The sequence below is a fragment of the Solea senegalensis genome, linkage group LG13 (genome assembly GCF_019176455.1).
Source record: "Solea senegalensis isolate Sse05_10M linkage group LG13, IFAPA_SoseM_1, whole genome shotgun sequence".
Taxonomy (NCBI): Eukaryota; Metazoa; Chordata; class Actinopteri; order Pleuronectiformes; family Soleidae; genus Solea; species Solea senegalensis.
Window position 1 is genome coordinate 14,155,101 of NC_058033.1, and position 24,774 is coordinate 14,179,874.

The window sequence follows — 24,774 nt, forward strand, 5'->3', positions numbered from 1 at the left end:
TTTTATGGACACTTCATACACTCATGTTTCTGAAACTAATGCACTAATGCAATCATCATCATCAAGATGTGTTCAGTCAGCTGTATGATTAAGCTAAAAACAATAAATCAGTAGCAGCAATGTAATAGCATAAAATGTTAAAGAATAATCACGCTCTTTGTAGGATTCTCCTCCATGTCCTTTCAGAAACAGCGCACTCCTGCGACCACAGCTGGTAACACACAATTTCCCACAATGCTGCTGCCGCACTAGCCCGGAAGTGAGACATTTATTGACAATATGGCCGTGGACCTGCGCTTGGATTTGGGGAAAATTGGGATTTGACAGCGGGACTGCGATATAAAACCGTTTCCACCGTGGGCGTGTAAGGAACAGGTGCATTTGAATGAAGGGAGCCGTGAATCCACGGGACGGTGTCAGTGAGCTGAGGAAACGTCCAGAGCGCGAAAGCCGTCATGTCGTTTTTCAAGAGGAAAGGTGAGGAACAAGCTTTCCAGTGTAAGCTGCAGCGCCAACACCAACGGCGGCTGGTAGCTTACCCGGTCCGCTTCAGTGCTCTTTATAACACTTGACCACTGTGGTCAAGACTACGGCTGTATGTGAAGCAGCCAAGAGCAGACGGTGGTGTGTGTGCGTGTGGCGAAGTGTGCTTTCCTCCTCCTCCTCCTGCTGCTGCTGCTGCTCTGTGCACTGACACGGTTAGCTTAGCCGTGGCCTCTCTCTCCCTTCCTACCTTAAATACGCTACGTGTTATCCCGGGCGGCAGTAAATCTACTAATAGGCACTGTCACTGTCAACAACAGACTATAAACACACTGTACTTAAATAAAATAATGGCGTCTCACAGTTGACTGTCCTCTTGGCTAGTCAACACAGGTGTCGGAGCTGTGATGTGGCTGCTCGTCAAGGTAGCTCCAGTTTTGTGCACCATCAAAGACATTTAACGAGCAAGAAGTCAGACACAACTCTCTCAAACCCTCCATTTATGAAATAGAGTCGTTAATGGTCCAGTAGTTAAATGTCTAAAGTCCACGTTGATGAACTTTAATCTGCCAATGATGCGGCTAACGTTAGCAATAGTGGTCAGTGATAAAGCTCAGTAGAGGGACATCACAGTTGGCATGAACAAATTATAATGAATAATATGGATTTATCTGGTTATACATTACTAGGAACACTAGTTGTAATATTTTTAAAGCTAATTTTGGACGCCAGTTCAAACCAGTTCTGACCAAAAATGGAATGACCTTATGAGCCATTCCAGAATATCAACATATATTGAAGAGGAAATAAAGGAAAAAAGAAATAAGAACAAAACAAATTTTACTTGAAATTATCGACCTTAATTACTTTTACATTCTAGCGCTGTTTGAAATGCCAGAAATGTAGCAGTTATGCAGGGGCATGTACATAGTGAGCAAGTGCAAATGTAAACAATTTCAACTTATCAGTTCTTTCAATAGTTTGACTTTCAAAATTGAAACTCATGCACGTTTTACACTACTACTGAAATAGTTTCACAGGAATCGTTTATCATTTTAAAAACTCTGAAGTCTTTGATTCTGTTCTGAACTGCTACAACTCCATAACCCTGTGAGCTCTCTGTGTTTCTCTCAGTTGCCTCTTTATAGGATCACACTTCAGCTGATGCAGTGTAATAAAGACTGAATCAACACATTATTTGTGAAGGAAGGATTTATTGGTGGATGAAGTGTACTAGAATAAGAATCACCACATGTCTATTCTCTATTCTCATGTAATATTCGCTGCTCTATGTTTTTAAGAAGCAGTATATTCAGTTGCTTTAAAAATTACACAAATATAATGGTTATATAATGGAGAAGCAGTGATTAATCTGAACACTGCTTCCCCAGAAAACCAGTCTGCACTTATACAGAGAGAGTGGGGTTATTTGTTTCTCCTCTTTTATTACAATGGTGAAAAACAGCTGACACAGCAGGGCCCCAAAATGAGGAAATACAAGAGATTGCTGTAACAATGCTCTCAAATGGGATGACACACAGGAAGAGATTGGTTTCCGGTGATGCATTTAAAGTGTTGTCGTCTGTATCTGTCGGACCCTAACATGCTTTTCAGCCAGCCACTTGATGAATATTTATTTAGCACTCAAAGACACCTTTTTTTGTACAATGCCTCAGTTTATTACAGCAAAGGTTTTTGGAGCTGAGAGCATTTAGAGATGACAGCTATTTTCTTTGACAAAGAGCTTCTGATTCCTGACTGATGTGTTTACAAACAGCTCTGTTCAAAATGTCTCTAAAAAGCCTCTTTTTTACCATTTATACTCGGGCCTTTCTGTCCATGTCTGAAATTGATACTTGGCTTGACAGATAAATAATCTGTAGACTTGAATGAGTTGAACTGATGAGTGCTTGCCTCCAGCCACAGAGCTTAGATTTGGTGTCATTGCATACTTTTTCCACAGATGGTCATTAAGTCGTAACCTTCAAGAGGAGTGAATGCTGACGTCTCGTATCAAAGCACTCTCGGTTCCTCTCATTTGGCAGGACTGAGAGGGCTTTTACATGTCAGAACAGTCTCCCTATTTATTTTCACTGTTGCTATTTCACTGCATCACCTTACCCCTCAGTCAGTCCCATCCAAGTTTTTTTTTTCTTTTTGCTCATTCATCTCGCCCCATATTGTGATGAATATGTTTGTGTGCTTCTCCAGTTACAGTTCTGCTCTCCTTTTTCTTCTTACAGCCAAAAGCAAAGAACCTGAGAGAGTTACAGATTCTAAAGTCAATAGAGGTGAGTTCACACTTACTTCACTGAGCTTATTAAAGTGTCACACGATCCTGTTGAATTGAAAATGCTTGGTTTTGAGAACTAATACATTGATTACACAAAATATTATCAGTTTGTTTTTTTTCTCTTGGCCTTTGATTTGTCACACATGTTTTTGCATCTGTATACTAACTTTCATGAGGAATAAGGATGGCTCGATACCACTTTTTCCTGGTCAGATACCGACAACCTAGAGTATCGACCCATACCGGTTCAGTATAGTAATTTTAACGTAATAACCAGTACACTGTTAACAACACATTCATGCTGATATATTTACCACTTTGCCATAACCAGCCATTTTAAAAACATAATGCTCCAACTGTATTATAAATATTCTGCCCCATTAAGAACAAAAACCAACCTGTTTTACCATCTGTGCTTAATGAAGCATTTTTTTGAACTTTACAGGTTTTCAATTGAATCACATTATAAATTTTTCTTTTTCACTGATATTTAATCAGATCAATGCTGACACAACTTCAAATAGCTATTTACATAAGATGACTCTTAGTATGTTTAATCACTGCTGTTTACATGGTCACAAGGACCAAAACTGTGACCTCAAGCTTCGAAGTGAAACGCATGCACTATCAAACAAACACTAACCAGTCCGTTGTCCCAGCAAGCTCACACACCCAGAGGCTTCTGTGCATTAATCTGTGGCTCTTTCTAAAACCTTCGCGAAATGGAGTCACAAAATGTAATATTAATGCACCACTTGTTTTCTTTTTGTTGTCCTCCGTCTTCCACTCCCAGCTCCAGCCAACCCTCACTCTCCTTCATTAGGACTTCGGAACCACCATGCCATCCAGGAAGCTGCAGGGCCCAGCCATGTGGCAATCAACGCCATCTCTGCCAACATGGACTCCTTCGCCCGAGGTCGCACCGCCATCCTCAAGAAACAGCCAAGCCACATGGAGGCCGCACACTTTGGAGATTTGGGTACAGCTCATTTTCTTTGTGCTCAGTTTTTAAATAACTTTCAAAAGACCAATCAAACCCACCATCATATAAATATGGTAGATTAGTAACAAGAAGTTTTTGTTTTAGATATAGAGACTTATTAAGATATTAAGTATGAACAAATACATCATGAGCTTAAAGGGATTATTCAGTTACTTTTCATGATGGACTTGAGACATAGATGAGAGATACAGTGTCATTGTTAGACAGCCTTGTTTTGACTGAAATTTTAAGTGACATCAGCCTTACAATCTTGTTGTCACTCGGCGAGGAAAGATGCTCCTCCCTTTCACCAGTAAGGCACTAAACTTGAATTCTCTGCGTGGATACTGGATGCCCTCTTACGTATGCATTGCTGAAATGTTGAGCAACAGCACAGACAGGAACTGTACGAGCAAGTTGTCCAGAGAATAGCAGCTGTGAGTCAGACGAGGTGGTGGAACCTGTGCTGCTGCCTGGACCAACAGCGTCTGACAGAGATACACTAAGTGCCAGTGATAATTCTAATTAGAGAAAGAAAAAAAGTGATGATTGATGATTCAATGCAGGGAAGGCAATTTACTTTAATTATTAGCTTGTCGGCAGCTATTGCAGTTTAACACGTGGTTGTTTTGATAATAACAGCTTTCATTGTAATGTTCATGGTGGCATTGACTATATCACCTTAAAAGTCCAGTGTGTAACAATTCATCTAACAGTGAAACGGCGTATTGCGACAAACGGAGGACTCCACCCGTCCTTTTTTCTAAGCATGCCAGGGAACTACAGTGGCCCTCACATTCCAGAAAGGATGTAAAACACTCTTTCACTTCTCTCTCCCCTCTCCCCACCGTTTCTACCTCCTCCTCCTTCATTGGTTTATGCATCAGGTTTATCTAGGTGGAGCCGTTCTTGTTTGTTTGCGTGGTGAGCTTCCGTTTTTAAACAATGCATGCTCTGGCTGGTTTGTCCATTCAGGCTGCTGAAGAAATACTTTGGCTACCATAAAGTAAGGCTTTGGCCTAAAGTGCGTATAAAAGGATTATCCTGAGGTTATGAAAACGAACAGTTATACACGTATACAAACATACTTATGGGTGCTAGTATAATAATTTGTTGAAAATAGCACCTCCTACACACTGGACCTTGAAGGAATATGAAGTGGCAGCATGAATGACACGGTGTTGTTTTCATAGAGCAAACAAAACACCACAAAAACTCCACCCACTTGCTCTGACTATTCCAGTGTCATGTTTGAAATCAGTGAGCGCACTCCGGTTTTCTCTGCATGTGGATGTATTTGTGTTTGCAGACAAGATATTCATTTATTTTAAAATAAATCAATATGGCATCCCTACAAAATTCAAAATTTTAAGTGTTTAGATGTGGCTGGAGTTTGTAAACTGTCAAAGGTTGATCAGTGCTGACCACTTCATATTCACATGAATGACGGGACGGACTGGACACAGATGCTGATGTTTGATTCTGAAAAGTTTGTTTGGATTTAATCATCTGTGAAATTGCATAGTCTAAGGCCACCTTTACACAGACGGAGAGCAGGGAATTCACAGACACTCCGGAGGTTGAATTCTGCTCGCGTCAGCCTTCGGCAAGCACCACATTTTCAGTTCAAATGAGAGAGCTGAACTTCCATTTCTCGTTTCAGCTTTGCATTTTATCTTCTGTCTAGTTTGACAGCTGAAAATTGTAAATAGCAGAAAGTGCAGTGCTATGCTATATGTCTACACTATATTCACTCTCCATTGTACAGTTGAATCTAACTGCCATGAGAAGAGCAGGGCAATTACATGCATTATACAAAGTTGTAGTATTATTGTTTTACTCATAAGTTTCTTCTTAGTAAGTTAATTATTTTGAATTGAGATCATGTAAATGGGAGCATCATAGGTTTAATAAAATATCCCAGGCTTTTTACATTGCATTCCTCTTATCTTCCAGTTATTCGCTTGTGGTATAGATTAGAATTACACGTTTGATACAGTTTTTCATGTGTTTTCCTTGAATGCAAATCAAATGACCTCTGTAGTGGGCATTTGCAAAACCTATACGTATGTATTTGTGTGTTTCAGGTCATTCCAGTGTAAACTATCTGCCACAGGAAACTCGCTCTCGTTTATCCAAGACGTTGGACCAGGTCCTTCAAGACAATGTGGCAATGCCCCACTACATGCATTTCGTGGAATTGCAGGGTGCTGACCACATGGTTCGGTTCTGGCTGGAGGCTGAGAGTTTCCGCTCCACCAGCTGGTCTCGAATCAGAGCACACAGTCTAAACTCTGTCAAACACAGCTCCTTGGCTGAGCCCGTCCCCACCTTGCCAGATGGTTTAGAACACCAAGCAACAGCCCCACACACACCCAACACTCTCTCGCGGGACAGTAGCAGCGAAGGTTCCTGGGTGCCGACAGAGCGGCAGGAGTTCTCAGGCACAGACACGGGCTTGAGACCAGGCACTCCTCGAGCAGAAACACCCAGCAGGCAGGCAAACTCCAGGACAGGGACTCCCTGTAAGGTGCAGTCTAACAGCACCCTGCGAGACCTCTCTGACAAACTCATGAAAAGTGAGTCATCTTTAAATAATCCCCTTTTATGTGTCTCATAATCCATGGATATTTGTAAATGCTGAACGTGATTAGGACATCTTTTCTAAAACAAAGGGACATTATTATGAAAGACAACTTTCTGTTGTCTGGTTGTTCAACCAAAAGGTGGAACAGCTGTGCAGAGATGTACTTTTAAATGTTTTTAATTATTACTGGGGCAATAAAGGTTCAGTTGGAATGATAGGAAATTGTGTATTTATGTTTAGAAATTGCCCTAAAATAAATGTCACATTTCCATGATATTTTAAATAATTTTGTTTGTCTGACTGTCCACAGCTTGCCACCTTGTTGTGGTTTTTCTACAATATTTTAAAAGGGACTGAACTATACTGTAGAGTGGGCATCACCTAAAGCATCACTGGCTAATCATGCTATTTGCTTCTGCGTGTTTCAGGTATAGAGAAAGACGCAGTCACCATCTTCACCAAGTACATCTCCCCAGATGCTGTGAGGCCGATTCCCTTCACAGAACAGATCAGAAACGACATAGTTGGTAAGATACGAATGCTGCCACTATGTATGTGGAGTTTCTGAAAGACAAATCAAACTTGTTTACCATGTCTTAAGCGATATCCCCGTTCTAACACTGCAGCAAAGATCTGTGGAGAGGACGGCATGGTGGACCCGAACTGCTTTGTCATTGCACAATCGGTCGTCTTCGCCATCTTGGAGCAGCAGTGAGTCTCTTCATTTTCTTGAAAAGCACATTCTCGTACTCGATTCATCCGCTGTCACACAATATTTTTCAAAATTCCAAGTGAGACTCTCATGTTGTATACTTTCTTGTACAACATTATATTTTGCCGCAGTGTGCGCAGAAAGTCACCGTTTTTCTGCATCTGTTTCCCATCGTGCTCTCAGTTAATTTAAAGTTTCTTCCTTCTCACTTTTATCAATTGAGTGAAACTTTTTGCAAAAGCGTAAATTAAAAACTCTGCATGAAAGTCTCCCCACCACCATGACTCGAAATTCAAAGTGTGACTTATTTTCTTTTTGGCCTTTTACCATCCTGATATCCACAGTAGCAGCTGCACTCATCTTCCATTTGCGCTTTGATTTCCAGGCACTTTAGTGAATTCCTGCGGAGCCATCATTTCTGTAAATACCAGATAGAAGTGTTAACGAGTGGCTCGGTGTTCCTCGCTGACATCTTGTTTTCTGAGTCAGCTCTCTTCTACTTCTCAGAGGTGAGTGGGCTCAGTGGTTCACGGCACATCATTTATTACATTACATAATGTTTTATCGCAAACACATAGCCACACTGATGTTGTTAACGGTGAGTCATGACGGTGACATTTGACACACAGAGTCTGTTCAGCTATTTACAGGACAGTATTTGAGTATGATGATGTCTCCCTAAGTTGTTTTGTTGCCCTCAGCAGATGTTTTCACAAAAATATCTTAAAGGACTATTGCAATACACCACATGGTGGGTGACAATCACCATCAAGTGTTTGTTCGTGCCATTTTGTTGCAGAAAGAAAGTAGCATCACTAGCTGCAGACATGACCTCTCTTCTTGTTTCCACAATCAGTTCTAGCAGCAACATAGCACTGATAAACACATGACAGCAAAACATAAAAAAACATAAAAGAATTCTGCCGTTAACCATCCATGTCACACAAAAGTGAGTACGAACATGATGTCCAGCCCTCCATACACAAAGTTTAGCAGATAAGAGACTTCAGTGGGAGAATTTCTGTCATCATGTGCACAGGACATTCAGTTAATCGTGACGCAACGATGTCGCAAACCTGCACGTGTGAACATGTCAGTTATCCCGTGCTTTGTATCTCCCTCCCTGCAGTACATGGAAAAGGAAGAGGCGATGAATATACTGCAGTTCTGGCTGGCGGCAGACAACTTCCAGAATCAGCTCGCTGCTAAAAGGGGCCAGTACGATGGTCAGGAGGCTCAAAATGACGCCATGATTCTCTATGACAAGTAGGTGTTTTTGACCGCTGCTTCTCACTCTCATTCAGTTGTTCTTTTTTAATGAAAAGAGTGGGCTTGATTTGATTTGCTTAAGGCAAACTAGGACTGTAAGCACATTTTAGTTATTATCCTTTTTTTTCAGTATTATTAATTGTTTCCGGCCTCAGGATTATGGATGTAAATTAGCATTCTTGCTGATAATGCGGGCATCTTCACATCTTGTATTTTACTCCTGATGTTCGTTAACATTTAGCTTTCCTTATCAAATAAACTAAAACATATTTGGTAGCTTCTACCATGTGCAGTGTATACAGTAGCTGCAGTTTAATTACACCATTATTTATTTGATACTTTTTTATATATAAGATTCTTGATAGTGCTGCTGCTTTAACGCTACTTCCATCATCAGCAAAATAGTCTGCACACTGCTAATTAGCTCCTATTCTGCTTCGGCAGCAGGAACGGTCTTGTATTGCTTTAAACTTAATTATCTACCTCAATGACTTATAATAGTTCATCACACAAAAAGCAGCAAATATAACCTTTCACTTTACTGAGTATACACAATATATATGTAATACAGCTCATACATACTATATACTACTTATGTTTGAACGATTTTCCTCTTATATACCAGTTATGTGATGATATATTTACTTCCTGTATTGTTAATGTGCTTTGTTGCTTTTAAACATGAATGTACCTGTAACTGGTTAGGGAAACCAAGAGTAAACTGAGCCAGTTGACCCAACCCAAAGGACAGGTCATTATAACTTGTTTTTTTATTAACATATTATGGTCTGGAGAACGAGTTGATGAGGGCACACAATACTTGAAGTAAAGGATCATGTAATCATGGTACACTGACCTGTCTTTTTTGTATTTAACATATTGATCAGAGAGTGTAAAAATCAGATGTCCCTATTTTTATTTGAGCATTTGACTGCAGTCTTTAAAACCCCTGATTTGTTATTGTGTTGGCGTGGAAAGCTTTGTGTCGCCTGCACTCACTGGGGCTGCAGCGGTGATTGCTCAATTTCATTTCATTGTTTTTCATTTCTGAAAATGAATCGAGAATCTAATTGACAGATTAATTCATCATAAAAATAGTCAGTTAATAGCAGTAGTAGCAGGTGGTAGGTTTCAAGGTAGTCGGGAGTATGTGGCAAACACTGCTTTGTCATTTGATCGCTCTTTATTTTAATCCCCAGGCCTTAAATTGTGTCTTTGTTCTAATTAAAAGTCAATTTTCACACTTTTGCTGTCTTTTTCTGATGTCTTTGGGGCATCTCCTGGGACACAACATCATCTGTCCTTTTCTTCTTCATTTTGTCTTCTGTTGTATTGGTTTTTATTTGGGCAGTGCATTAAAATGTATAGGTAAATAAAACAGGTGCTGATTTTGGTTGTTTCCTCTCCAGGTATTTTTCACTCCAAGCTACTAACCCTCTAGGCTTTGGCGATTCTGTGCGGATGGAAATAGAGTCAAATATCTGCAGAGAGGGCGGGCCTCTCCCCGACTGTTTCAACACTCCACTCAGACAGGCCTGGACAACCATGGAGAAGGTCAGATTCCCTGATAGCCACCCGACAATGCCTCTGCAAACTGTGCTTGTTTAAGAAAAGAGGAATGGAGCACTATAGGACGTAGAAATCTGCAGCCTGGTAGTTTCGTTGCCAGTTTTCAAGTATATGGTTACTTTGAGACAAATATCATCTGATTTATGTAGCCTTAGAATAAACCAATTAAATGGTCTTTAGGCAAGGGCCTTGTTTCATGGAGGCTTACTACTAAAATGAATACCCACAGAATCTGGCTCCTCCCACAGAAACTGATGCACAAACTGGAGGAAATGACAGAGAAATATGTTTTACATATTTTCTGATATGCAAAGGCCACTGTGGTTCAGAGTCCTCACTTTGTTGCAGTCTGTGGTCTCACCATTAGATGTCACTAATTCTTACACACCGGACTTTCTAAAGCACCTGCTTGTGTCATCATGTTTTTAAAATCAAATGTTTAATGTGTTTAATAGGCTCCTCCTCAAGTTTTTATGTTGCAAGTCACTGACTAATTGTCCCGTTACACTACTGACAAATGCACCTGCATTACATGAATGAAACAGAAGCTTGACACTGTAAAGCTTCGTAGTAAACCTCTTGTAACTGAAATATATCAGGCAGCTCATTACCCTGTTTTACATTCACTCAGGTGTACATGCCAGGCTTCCTGTCTAGCAACCTTTACTACAAATACCTGAGTGACCTCATCAACTCAGTGCGGGCGGATGAATTTGTGAATGTCAACACTCCAGGTCAGAGCGGGCCCGCGGACAACGACCGCTCAAGTTCAAATGCCAGTGAGGGCTCTCAGACTCAGGTGAGCCCCCCCCCCACCACCTTTAACTCACATCTTTAGCCCCTGTGGGGATTTTCCCCCCTATCTGTTGACATTTAAAATGGCTCCACCTCATTACGTCAGTAATGAAGAAGTCTTTCTGTTAATGCCAAGGGTTTCTAGTCATTCCCGTTGTTCAGTTGTCTTCATCGAAAAAAAAAAAGAAAAAGGGAAGTTATATGAGATGTTGCTAAATGTTCCACTTATGGTGTCGTCACTACAGCAAGGTGCAAGAAAGGCAGTGATCAAAATCCTGAAGAACTTTGATGAGGCGATCACCGTGGACGTCGCCAGCCTGGACCCTGAGTCCTTGTACCAGCGACCATATGCTGGGTGAGCCTTGTGTTTCTCCTTTGCTTCCAAAGGGCTGAATACAATTCCCCCTTAAGTTTTCTTGTGATTTTAGGCTCATGTAGTAGTCGAATGAAAACTAGTGGTAGTCTGAATGAAAAGAAATTAATGTAAAACATCAGGTCAATAGAAAACATGATGGGTTCTGCTTCAGATTTGTATAAATACACAGTTAAATCTGTATTTTAGATGACACCCCAAAAATTATCTTTCACAGTTGAGCCTTTCATTGTTGTTGTAATATGTAATATTGTTCCTTTGGCTGCTGCATGCCTGTATCTATCTTTGTTTTTATCAATTCTGGCTCCGTTATCGGCCATGACCGACACTGCTCTGCTAACTTCTGATAGCTGCGTCCAACACCAAACATCGCGCACGCGCACGCGCGCATGTGCATGCCTGAGGCTCAGCTTTGTCCCATTTGCTCTGTCTGCTGTCTTCAATCGTCTTCCTCTCCTTTTGTCTGCACAGGAAGATGACGTTTGGGAAGGTGAATGAGCTCGGCCAGTTTATCAGGGAGGCAGAGCCAGAGCCCGATGTGAAGAAATCCAAAGGCAGGACACACTCACTCTTCTCTCTCTCTCAATTCTATCTCCATCTGTCTCCATGTTCTCATTGTATTTTTGCCCTCACTCTGTCATATTTAATCTCTGTCCTCCTCACACCTACTTTGTGCCAGTGAATATAAACTTCCTCTGTGGCTGCCTCCACTCTCCTTACAGCTGATTCTTAGCTTACCAGACATTTGCGCTGATGAGAAACCTGTCATCTAGTCACTAGTCTCCGCTTGCTGATGTTGCTCGTCTCTCTTTCAGGCTCCATGTTTTCTCAAGCAATGAAGAAATGGGTTCAAGGCAACTCCGATGAGGTGAGGCTGTAAAATGTTAAATAATCATAAATGATTCAGCGCTTTGAGGCTCTCAAGGGAAATGCATTCAAATTCACTTTGTGACGTCACTTTAGGATGTATGATTTATTAAAGACAAAAAAAACAAACAAACAAGTCTTTGTTAAGTCAAAGTTATTGATTAAGCTGTGACTCCAGGCACAGGAAGAGATGGCGTGGCAGATTGCCAAGATGATCGTCAACGACGTTGTCCACCAGTCGCATCACGACAGCCCTGGCAAATCCACCAAGGTATGAAAAGCTTGTTTTCGGTATTCTTGCTTGTGTGTGGTGATGCGTTTATTGACCACAGTCCAACCCTCTTTTGTCTGTGTGCAGTTATGACCCTGCAGATGATCCAAATAAAAACGTCACTCACTCCCTGCTAGCATCAGCCAGGACAGTGACAAACCTCGCACAGGGTTCACCTGGTAACGAACTGCATCATTTTGAGAACAAACAAGGCTTTCTCTTATCATCACCTCCCTGAACACCAAGTCTCCACGCCAACATGTGTATGTGGTTGAGAGCTTGAGTGAGTGATTGGGCTGATGGACAACTTGAAGTTCAAAACTCCATAATAACACTATAAAGGTACACGTGTAGTCAGGAATAAAGCACCAGACTGAAGGAAGTCCCTCCTCACGATGGAGACGTTCAACACAAAGCTGGAAGAAAGAAGCAGCATCTCCATCGGGACGCTCACCGCGCTGCTGTAGACGTAGTGTTTGTACAGTGTCTCATCTCGGACCTATGGAGGATGAAAAAAAAACAAAGACTGAATTTCCCTCGCTCCCTGATGCCACACCTGCTCACACCTTTTTTTATAAGCATTCCTTGTTTTTAGATGAACGGTTGTCGTAAGGGACGACTGGTTAAGTATCAGTTCAGGAGGGGGTTGTACAACTTTTACATACGCTTCTCCTCCACCTGCATGGAGTGGTTTTTGCTGCTGCTGGTGCTCCCTCGTGTGAGCTGTGTTACCTTGGCTGTTAAAGCTGCAGTCGGCAGGTTTGCTGGGAAAAATAATTGATTGTTTAGGTTCACCCGGGCGTTAAGATTCTCACGTTTTAGGATTGCAGCACTAATTTAAAAGCGGAACTATGCAGTATTTTTGCCCTAATTTAACAGCTTCGGAGTCATTGTGATGGTTAAATGTCTTGTAAAGTGTCTGTAAGCGGAAAACCAACCTTGCAAGATCAGGGCCGCCGTCCCGGAGTCCTCCTAATCAGGAGGTTGCGCAAAACATTTATTGCTTTACGTCACTACCCACACACGTACAGTCTATCCAGGTACCTGCTATTCTCACCATGCGAGGGCACACACAAGTAAATAGTGGACTGGCTTGAAAAACACCGAAGCATGCAAAACGGATGCCGACAGCATGGACATGGTCTCCACAGCTTATATTTGCTAGACAATGGATGGATGAATGTTTTGGATGGTGTCGTAAAAACTCCTAAACTATAGGGGGAGCTCCAGAGAGACCTGAGGGAATCTCTATATCTTTGAAACTCTCTGCTGATATTGTCAGACATCAGATTTGCGTTACAGTCCGACTCTTTTAGACTTTTTTCTTTCTTTTTTTTAAAGGTTTCTTTGTACTGTTGTCGGTTTTTGTTGGTGCTGGAGTAATAATCATTCCATCAACGTGAACTGTATGCAGAGTAGGCGCTTTTCTCTCTGACAGGCTCTGTGATTTGGTCAGATCCTCTGTTCTCTCTCTCTCAGATTCCTTGATGTACTTCGGATTTGGGGTGACGGTTGAGCGCAGGTGTATATCAGCGTTGTAGTAGTGAGCAAGCACACACTCACAAGATGGCGACGGTTCTTCACTGGTTAGATAATGAACAGGGAGGGAGATAATCCAGTAGAGAAGGGTGCTAGCAAGCTAATGCAATTTTCCTAACTTGCAAACCGAGACGCTCTGGCACTGTCTTCTCTGTGCCAAATATCCCGCTTCTTCGCGTTTTTTTGTGTTTCGATACAGGCTGTGTGTGGAGAGGAGGAAATCTGTTTGTATGTGTGAGGGAGAACGAGAGCTGACTGATAAATTGTGTTTTTAAATTGTGTTGAGAAAAAAATCAGTCAATCAATTTGTGGCAGCCCTTCACGCATTGGTCAGTGTATGGGAAACACTGTGTTATCCTGGAATAATTGATCAAACCTGCTTACTGCACCTTTAACTGTACGTACTGTAGAACGTCTGTGAACTATGAAACAGAAGTGGTTTCCGATCCAGTTCTTGGGCTCGATGACCCCCCCACGGTAACCTTCTGGCACCTTCTCAGATTATAGAAGAAATACTCCCTAATGAAATGAAGTGCTCCATTTTGTTTTGGAAAACTTCAAACTCCATGTCCTTAAATGTTTCTACATTTCTGGTTTGCCCCATATATCAACGGGAGTCCTTTTTATGGCGATCAAAGTTCAATTAATAAAACCTTTTTTTTAATTTCTGTTTAGCCTTTCCAAGATGTGGCAAAGAACCAGAAAAGACTCTTGGTACTATGTACCACTAATGTTCTCTGACATGTATGTGTATGTAATCTATAATATATTTAAATTGTGTTTGATTTAAATACATATATAATGAAATGTTTTGTCTGTCCATGTTTGTATTTCATATTGCATTTTCAGCCAACTGCAGCCTTTTATTGTTACAGAAAATGTATGTTTGAAAGGAGGATAAATTCAGCTTTAACAACTTTTATTAGCAGTATTGAAGTGTTTCCACTTCAATACTTAGTTCCACCAGCTGCAGGTGTGGGACAATTATTACCTCTGACCATGAGGGGGCGATGTTGGCTGTAATACTATGTGAGGGTAAATCAGGAGACCCTAATGACTCCGTTTGTTATATCTGACACAAGAATGAGTCAGTAGGATTACTCTCATAAAATACATATAGATACAGTCACCTTGGTTTCAGTTTCAGTTTTTTTTTTCCCCACTATAAAGCATTTTAAAGTCTTGAGGTCACCTCCTGCTGTTTGTCACCCGTCGGTACTGACTATTATATGATATGCTTTCTCAGCATTTCTTTAAAAAAAAAAACAGAATGTCAGTAATAGTGTGGCATTTATACATAATGCACCCCCCGCGACCCTCTGGTGGAGGATAAAGCGATTAGATGATGACTGATGACTGACCCTGCTCCTGAAGATATTAGTGTTAAACATTTGACATAGCCACGCTGCATCCACGTGCTGAGGCAACGCCCACCTCACTACAGAGCAGCCTCAAGTACTGAGCTCTGATTAGCTGAGATGTTGTTAATACAGTTAAAACAGTTAGATAGATGACTTAAATGTTATCACACATTTGATTCTCATCTTGAGTCATTTTTTTTAGCTTATTTAATTGAGTTTAAAAATGTAATTTATGTCAATACATTAATTTAATAATTAATACATTTTTTATATATATTCCTCGTTTATTTATTGAACATAACGTACTTTAAGTGAGTTCATGGTGCATTTGGTCTGACACCCGCTTGGTCACAGGCGCTTGGGTGCACCAAGTTAAGAAGACAAGAATACGCACAACGTACCGGAAACCGCTGTTTCACCTTCACAATAAAGGTAATGTGAAACAAACAGTGGATCAACGTGTGAACGCTCACAGTCATCCAGTTGCATTTTACATTACAACAACAATAAATCCTGTTAGACATAGACTTCCTATTCAGATTGAGTTGTTTTATTTATAGAATTATGTCTTAAAACTGAATTTAGTGGTATATTTTTGCATTGTAGTGCATTGTTCAATTTGTTTGCCATTTGCTGAATACAAAATGATTTTTCCATAGTGGAAAAAAGGGACGATTTAACCTCCTATGGATATATTAAATAAAACCATACTAACTAATGGAGACCTGCATCAGAGGGTTGTTTCGTCTGGCAGTGGGCTTGGAATGTACCATTATGAAGTTAGAGAAATAGATTTTCTTTTCTTTTCAGAAGCTACTTGGAGCCATTTTCCCATTTTACTCATGGATTTGTAACTCCACACCATAACCACACCACATTAAATGAGGAATTTGATGTTTCAAGGAGGATAAATATACATCAAGCACATCCAACCCACATCTTAGCCCACGGCATACACAACTTATTTATCTAAGGACTTTGTCTTTCCCAAAATCTTTACTTTTACTGCAAAAAAAATAAAATAAAATCATTAAACCAATGTTAAGGGGTTTGAACGGGTGTTTGGGAATTTTACTAACACTTAATAAGTAAATAAAAATACAAAAATAAATACACACACACAAACACATGTAAATTACGAAGTTTTATTGTGGTAGGTCATCTGTGCAAAATTATGCTTCTATTTTGCGAAGCTAACATACCGGAAGTAGGAGAAAAACGAGAGAAAGGAGTGCCAATTAAGGCTGCAAACAGTCTCAAGCACTTTTGGTGGTTTATTTTAGCACCTGGCTGACAAGGGTACAGGGTCTGTATATGTTTTTTTTGGTATTATGTGTGTTTTGAGTTGTCTTTATAGGTTTCATGTGAATGTGAATGTTATGCTAGTAGCGTCACTTCATTGTTAGGCTACTTAATTAGCATCATCCTATGTGTGAGTTATTTGCACAGTTAACTCTTTTACAAGGAAACATATCATTTTAAATTATTATAGTTGGTTGATATGCGCAATTAATCAAGAAACTGTTTTGTTTTACGCATTTTATTGCTAAATTCCTATATTAAGATGTTTTTTTTACATGTTTGGGTAGAAATGTTGTACATTTAGCACTCCAATAGGGGTTGTCCGAAATAGGATTAAAAGGGCTAAAGAGAAGTTAAAGGGAGATAACTCCTATGTTATGTAATAAAACTTTTTTTATTACTATTGTATTTCATTATTTGTCTTTTCACAGCTCTTACGGTGTGTTCACTGCTGTTTCACATTTTCAGTTGCCGCTTCCTCGGGAAATTATTATTCTGAAAATACGCCGGAAGCAGCATTGTAGCCTTTGTTAGCTTGACGCTTGACTGTGAAACACTGTGCGCCTCTGTGTGTCTGATCCCAGGCAGGGAGGTGTTTTCTTGACTGACAGAGAGGCTGACGCGTGTTCTTGCTTCTCCAGCTCACAAACAACAAACAAATAAACAACCAAACAAACTTGGATGTTTTCTTTTCTTTCCATCAGTGGTTTGTTTTCTCCGGACCAGATGTTGTGAGGACTCACTCCCTCACTCTCATGTGCTCAGTGCTGATGCTGCTGCAGCGACTGCTCCGGGGCTCAAGTTGAAGTCTCGCTCTTCTTGAAGGCGTGAGCTCCAAATGCATTCGCTCCTGGGACGGGAAAAGAAAGAAGAAGAAGCCGGGTTCGGCATCGATCTGGGTCTGTCTGCGGGCTTCCTGCCCCTGCACGGTGCTGCCACCATGTTCAGCTGCGTGGGCTGCTTCTGGGTGCTGCTCTCCTCCGCTCTGGTCGCCGTCTGCAGTTTCAGCTTCATATCTCCTGCCTGGATTGTCAAGGACCAGCTGAGGAACCATCTCCACCATCAGCAGCAGCCCCAGCACCTCAACAACAAGGACTCTGTGAGCTTCGGCTTGCTGTGGCACTGCTCCGAGTCTCTGGATCACATGTACCGGTGCTACACCTTCGGAGGACTGGGCAAATTCTCAGAGATTCCCTCCAGCTCCTGGCAGGTACTTTACCTCACACACACAAACACATGTGCAGCATTGAGAGCATGGTAAGATGGCAGTGGTTCTCAAATGTTTGTGCTCATGGTGGCCCCTGGGTGGCCATTAAAAGTTGTCAGATTAAACCATTCAAATTGTTGTATTCATCTATATAATTCGGGCTGGCTGGGCATTATGGCTTAAAATGTTAACATAATAAAATAGTCAGATCTCTATAATTATCATAATAAAGAGTTGACATGAAAGTTGAGCAAAGTAGTTAAATATGGTTTCAAACTAATATCTCTCTCTCTCTCTCTCTCTCTCTCTCTATACATATATTGATTATGTGTCAAGTCTCAAAAGTATTTGCACAATAATATAATAATAATTTATTGTTTAATAATGTAATTTGATAATAACCCTTAGAACACGGAGCATTTTGGCTGCTTTTTCCATGACTATGTTAAAACGTAAAGTATATACAGAGGCTATAAGAATGTGCAATATAGAGTGTCTTATATCCTTTTTCTCAGCACAACCTAGGCAATCTGATGAAACATTTTTTTTTAAATTTTTCTAACCATATAAACACACCTGAGCAAAAAGTACTCAAAATGTTTAAAATGGAACATTTATCGCTACTTTATATCACGACTAAAAATGTAACATAAAATGAGTCATAACTTTGACTCAACAACACATAAGAAGACAAAAAAATCCCACATTTTTAAAGCCTGAATATGTGTACCTATAAGCACACACCTCCAGGATGTCCATATAAGGAGTTGTGTTTTATTCCCATGGCAATTTACCATGGGTGCACTTGCGGCACAGATCTGAGAAAATAGTATCACAATATTGTTATTGAATTATTGTCCAAATGCCCAGCCACACGAATTGTACGCAAAAAAGCCGAATGTGAGGTGTCTAATGGACCATTTATTCAACCAAACACTGAAATTGTAAGATTTAGTAGATACTAATTCATTAAAATTGTTGTATAAAGTGAAAAAACAATACAATAGGTCAGCACAATCTAAGGCATGTGAAGGTTTGTCATGTTGTGTCTTCAGAGATGGTTTTCATACCTTGGTTGTTGTTGCCTTTCCATCATCTCAAACAACTCTGATCGTTCTCGTCTGACCTCTGCCATCAACACTGCTTTTTCTGCCTCTCGCTGGATATTTTTTATTTTTTGGATCATTCTCTGTAAACTCTAGAGATGGTTGTGTGTGAAAAATTGTAGTAGTGGATGAGCAGTTTCTGAAAAATACTCAGACCAGCCTGGTTAGCACCGACCACCACGCCGCGTTCAAAGTCACTAATATCACTTTTCTTCCTCATTCGGATGCGTTGCTTCTGAGTTGCTGCCATGTGATTGGCTGGTTACAATTTTGTCCTAATTTGCAGTTGAACAGGTGTACATAAAGTGGCTGGTGAGATTACATGGGTCCATATTTTACTTTATCAAAGACAATTTGTCAGAGTAGAATACTCTGTCAGTCGCTACTGGCCCTAATTGGTGCTCTTTGGTGAGGTTGTTCTCCCAAAGTGCACCCAACAATGGAGCAAATGGTGGACATCACATCACCATCACTTCAGCAACATTAGCAACTCTTGGTATGAAGTTAGCCATCACAGACCCTGCTCTGCCAACCTCTGATCACTGCCTCCAACAACAAGTGATAGACCTGCCTACTGTGAAGCATGTGAATCCAGCGTAAATGTCACAATATCTCCTCATCCATCAGCTGTTACGCCATGTACACCATTCACTTTCATTTGTTTCCTTTTTTGAGCTTCTTGTGGCAGAACTAGTTTGCATGGCTGCAGGTCAGGGTTCGCTGACATCGCATGCTGCATCTCTGTGTTCCTGCTGCAAACATCTCGATGTGTCACAACACACTGGAAAAGGCAGCGAGATAATTACGGTGGCTCTGCTTGCTTTCCTCCTCCACCTCCTCAGTCACTTTTCATGAAAACACGGCGGTGATGATGATGATGCTGCAGAGAAAAGGAGTCATTCATCTGGCTGCAGGAAGGGAAACATGTATCAGAGCAGCGTCTGCAGTACAAACATGCCAGACACACACTGAGTGTCTGTCTGTTAAGGCTGCTCTCTGCTACAGCGGGGAGCTCAGTTTGAGGGTTGTTCATCAGTCTATGAGCAAATGTGCAACTGGCTCTCACCAGACATGAGAAAGGATGAGATAGCTGTGTCTTTGACACTTTTCAGACCTGGTAGTTCAATGGCTGAACATAAGATATGTGACTAGAGTTTCATTTAGGCACTGCAATCCAAATAAAAAAAAGTCCCTCCTCACCAGGAACTCAAGGTTGTCAGGTTGATTGAGGAACCAAAATAGATCCACGAGGAGCTACACTAATGGTGCTTTTCCACTATACACTTGTAGCATGGCCTGGCATGGCTCGACTACACGGTTTGGGTTGTTTTCCATAACTTTAGCACCTCCTCAGCGTGAGTGTAGCCGTCATACCACGGCTGCACGAAAATGCTGTGACGTCGTTTTACACGCGATACAAACACAAAACTAGTGACGAGAGCAAAGCAGTTATTTTCATTATACTGAATCATTAGAATCAGTTCATTAAAAAAGATTAGTTCAGTATGTCCTGCATGACCGGACACAGTCACTGACCTAAAATACGACGGAAGGGGTTGTGATGTGGCTCATGATGGCCGGCTTTCTGCAGTGTTGTCGCTAAATACACCAGATTCCTTTGATAAATATTAAGATTTTAGAAATTTCCTTGCTGAATGTTGGAGAATAACGCATGTTTTTGGGATTATTACGTCTTTTTAACTGATCTACAGTTTGGCAGTGTTGGGTTTGATCCTGAATGCTTGAAATATTGACTTTAATTCCTTGACAACAAATATCTAATTGACTTATTGCTTATTAGATGGAGGAGTAAAATAATGAAAACATCTCCACCACTTTCGTGTGTGACGGTGAATGTTCCTATACATCAACCACAGATGTAAGGTGCTGGAAACGTGTGTAAATGGACCTTGAATGCTCTTCCAAAGAGCCTGGAAGACCCTGGAAAATGTGCATGATGTCTACTTAAGCCTGGCTGGGAAACAGTTAAAGAGTCTGAAAGCTTGTTTGAGAACAATTGGCCTTGTTAAAACTCTTGTATCTGGGACACTTATTATTCATGCAAGTTGTAGGATCATTTAATTATTGACTAGAGGCAGGGTGTTTGGATGCCCCCAGTCTTGTAACCCCCTCTGTAAAAACCTTCAAAATAAAGAACCTGCTCCGCTATACCACCTTTGGAGTTATGATTTATGTATGAAGGCGTGAAGGGGAATTAGCATTTGAAAGGGGAGGTATTAATAAGTGGATGCTCACTCACGTGATCGTAGCACTAGTATGTGTGAAGTGAGGAGAAAGCAACGGCCTGGGTTTTGTTTTTTTGTTTTTTTTCTGAAGGAAAGCAGATGCAGTGAACTAACACTGATGTGATTGACTTTTCTGTCGAGTTTCATCTCATTTCGATTCAAACGTTAAAATGCTTCCCATCCTTTATAAGGGTTTAAGTGTTGCACACTGTTTAAGGCTCATTTAGCTAAAATCGGGAGTCATTTTGCCAGTTAGCCAGTTGTCAGTGAGTTAATTAGTGGGTCTTTCTCTGTGTGTGTGTGTGTGTGTGTGTGTGTGTGTGTGTGCGGCGGCGATGGGAGCTGCCTCTCTGTGCAGTGAGTGCTACACGTGTTATCGCGGTGGTGAGAACCCGAGCACACGGTGCTGCTCCCACAGCCATTAATAAAGGTGAAGGGGCCATTAAGTTTTCATCAGAGCCACTTTATTACTTCACCACTCCTCATTGATGTGCACATCATTTTGCTGATGCCTTCTTTTTTTTTTTTTGCGTCAACGCAAAAAAAAGCCTGTTTGGTAAGAAATAATATGTGCTTCATACATGGCTTTTTCCTAACACACAAACAGAAACAGCTTTTCTGATTCTGGAGTTTGGTAAAGTGGTGATGGTATTTCAACTGGAAGGTTGGGGGTTTCATTCCTGGCTCCGCTAGACTGCATGCTGATGTGTCCTTGGACAAGACACTTAACCTCATGTTTGCTTCTGATGACTGTGAGTGGGTGTGAAAGATGTGTGAGCGCTGCAATGAGTGGATGGGTGTGAATGTGTGAATGGCAAAACAGTAGTGTAAAGTAGGTTTGAGTCGTTCTTAAGACAAGAAAAGTGCTGTCTGTACATATACTGTGTCTATGTGTGTATGTATATATATATATATATAGTTTAAAAATGTTCTGTCACTCATTTACAGTGAGTGAATGGTCACGTGACGCATTTCCTGTTCCTTTGGGGCCCACATTTTTTTTTTTACATAGACTCTCGCCATACGTGGTTAATGCGCAGTAGACCCCTCCTATAATACAAAAGATAGGAAAAGGATGCCCACAGCCGAGCGGAGACAACCGTATGTGAACATCTTACTCCAGTAACTACCGGGACATGCGTCAGTGTGAACACACGTCTTCTGCACAGCAGGTGAGACACGTGACGACTGAGTCAATCATGTCTTTATGAACTTTTGTGAACGTCAGACTGGCTTGAAACAACACTTACTGTCACAGCAAGAGGCGCAACACACTGTGTTTGTGTCTCCCTCTTTCTCATAGCTCTTAACAGAGCTTTAATCGATCTTTAATCGATCAGCCATCACTTCGATCCGCGTCAGCTGCTTTTTTCTTTTGATTTGTGTCTCTTTTCATTAAAATACCCTCCCCCCAACATTTTTTATCACCAGCCACCACTGCCTGCTCCAACACACCTGATTGAGGTTGTCATCAAGCAAAAGAACCTGATAACGACCCATTTATTTGAGTCAGGTGTGTTGGAGCAGGGTCCCAGAGGACCAGGATTGGGAAACACTGATTTAAAGGGAGAGTCAGTGATTTACAAACAAAAATCCTGGGACAAGTTGAGGGCTGATGTCTGGTTGCAGTTTTTTCCACTGCTCTCATGACTGGTGTGAAAAAAGGATGGTTTAATGGAGGCCAAATTCACCCTCACTCATTGGTGTTTGTGCAAAGAAAACTCATTCTAATTCAAAGCAGACATGGATTTTATTTGAGCCTTTTGTTTAACTGGCTGCAATCTGTTTTTCCTTGGGTCCTTGCTGGCGGCCATGTTCTTAGTGTGTGAGCCTCCATGTCGAAGAGTGGGACAAGGAATTCAGTGCTGACTATGTGTCATTACCACATACAGTCACTCTTCAAAAAGCCTGAACTATCAATTTAATGGCGAAAAGTTTCACACTCAACTTTTTGACTGTATTAAGCGCACCGTCCTCATACTCGGTGCACAGTGTGAACACACTTGAATTCAAGTCAGCAACTGTGACTGCGTAGGAACCAAATTGAGACGCAGCACCATGATCCGTGAGTGTTTTCCAGTTGATCAGTGGAGGCACAGCGGCCGCCTGCTCACATCAAGCTGGAAAGCTTTTGAAACTGCAGCCTCTCCTGCATTGTGGTTCTCCACATAAATTATTCCTTGTATTACTTCTGCTGGGTTTGTGTAGTTCTTTTTCTAACTTCGTTCGGTGTTTCACTATGGGATATCGCCTTGGCATGACCAACCAGGGAAGCTCCAATGGCACCACGTCTGTCAGTGACAGACAGGTCGAGCTGTGCTGGGGCACCGCCCCCTTCATACTATCACAGCCGACCCGCCCCTCAAAATCATTCTCGCTTTCTTCCCGTGAAGAAACTGTGTGGAAGCTCCCTCAGCTATTCGGGCTAGCTTGGTGTTGCTAAACTGTTCGCAGACGCGCCGTTAAGGTCCTCGTCGCCGAACGCAGTCCCTGGCTTACGTCCTTTATTTGCTGAGTAAGTTCTTCGCAAGAAGTTTTCCACTTGATCTTGGTGTAGTGTCCGCGTCAAGGCGAGCTGCTCCACCGACCACCCTGTATTATCTGCCGGGGGTCGGTTAACTGTAGATCAGTTACCCACAGACTAACGCGTTGCGGCGAGTCAGCGTGGATACGGTTGACATTTGTTTGTTAACTGTGTGTTTACCGGGAGCGGAGCTAACGTGTCGCGGCGAGCTAACTCTTAGGTGTTTCGTTAGCTAGGACCTTAAACTCCGGGTGCTAACGCTAATTACCGAGCAGGGCTTAGCATCACAGCTAATCTGCCGGGTGCACGGTGTCTTAGCCGACAAGCTACATCAGTCACCGAGAGTAAAGCTAACGCATTACGGCGAGCTGACTTTACGGTGCTTGGTGAGCGATCTCCGTGCGCGACGAAATGTCTCTCTCTTCGCCCGCTGCCATGTCCTCGACCGCAACCCCCGCCAAAGGGCCGGTTTCGAAGGTCAAAGAGGCTGCATCCCGCCTGTGTCCCGCGTCATGCGGCTCATCCATCTCAGGCAGGGACCCTCATCCCATGTGTATTACGTGCATGGGTGCTAAACACGCACAGGCGTCTCTGGCTGACCCGCAGTCGTGTCCACACTGCGCGGATATGCCAGAGAAAATTTTGGAGAGGAGACTGAGAGTGGCGGTCGCTAATTCTCAGGACCCATGTCTGTCGGGAGAAACCGCTGTGGCTAAAACTCCCCATGTACCGCGAGCTACCACGAGCTGGGCGGATATGATGGAGGAGGAATACACAGACATGCCGCCACTCTTTGAGGAGCTCCCTGGCGTAGAGCCAGAGGAGGATGCTGAGGGCTATGCCAACTCAGACATTCTCAACTTGGATGATATGGAGGAGGACGAGGACGATGCCACTTTTCCAGTGCCTTCTCGCCCCTCCAGTGCATCTGATGTCGCTCCTCCAGCTGACAGCAGCCTTTACGAGGTCTGTAAACGAGCTGCTTCTAAGCTGGGCATACAGTGGCCTGCAGTTCAGGACGCAGGTGGCACTGAGAGGGACCTTTATGATGGTAAGAGACTTCCACCAGCTCAACCACCAGCCAAACAGCTCCTTCCAGCCGTGCCTGCGTGCATGAGGGAAATGAGCCGTTTTTGGTCCTGTCCCTTTAAGAACAAGCTCCCCACCAAAGGATGTTCTAAACTGGAGATCCATGGGATGAAGGAACTGGGGCTGTCCGAACCCCCAGTGGTGGAGTCTTCAGTAGCCCACCACCTTCACCCTGATCGCCGCTCTGTCTCGGCCTCCT

General features: G+C 42.1%; 2 protein-coding genes across 3 annotated transcripts in view; both read left to right on the top strand.

Annotated features, from left to right (window-relative positions):
* Window positions 1-248: 248 nt before the first annotated feature.
* On the top strand, window positions 249-14,532 carry akap10 (A kinase (PRKA) anchor protein 10). Of its 2 annotated transcripts, XM_044042836.1 has the most exons (15): window positions 249-477; window positions 2,727-2,774; window positions 3,570-3,755; window positions 5,846-6,337; window positions 6,774-6,872; window positions 6,972-7,056; window positions 7,443-7,566; window positions 8,187-8,323; window positions 9,736-9,880; window positions 10,527-10,694; window positions 10,936-11,045; window positions 11,535-11,617; window positions 11,879-11,931; window positions 12,109-12,201; window positions 12,289-14,532. In XM_044042836.1, the coding sequence occupies exons 1-15, from the start codon at window positions 456-458 to the stop codon at window positions 12,292-12,294; spliced, it is 1,851 nt and encodes a 616-aa protein (XP_043898771.1). In that variant the 5' UTR covers window positions 249-455; the 3' UTR covers window positions 12,295-14,532. The 2 variants fall into 2 exon arrangements, with proteins under 2 accessions (XP_043898771.1, XP_043898772.1); XM_044042837.1 differs by lacking the exon at window positions 12,289-14,532 and having other exon boundaries at window positions 12,109-12,207.
* A 2,267-nt stretch (window positions 14,533-16,799) lies between these two features.
* Window positions 16,800-24,774, top strand: part of LOC122780001 (transmembrane protein 211) — a 127,122-nt gene continuing 119,147 nt past the window's right edge. The window contains exon 1 of the mRNA XM_044042752.1: window positions 16,800-17,613. Coding sequence (XP_043898687.1) covers window positions 17,242-17,613 — 372 coding nt within the window. The 5' untranslated portion in view covers window positions 16,800-17,241. The remainder of the gene's footprint in view (window positions 17,614-24,774) is intronic.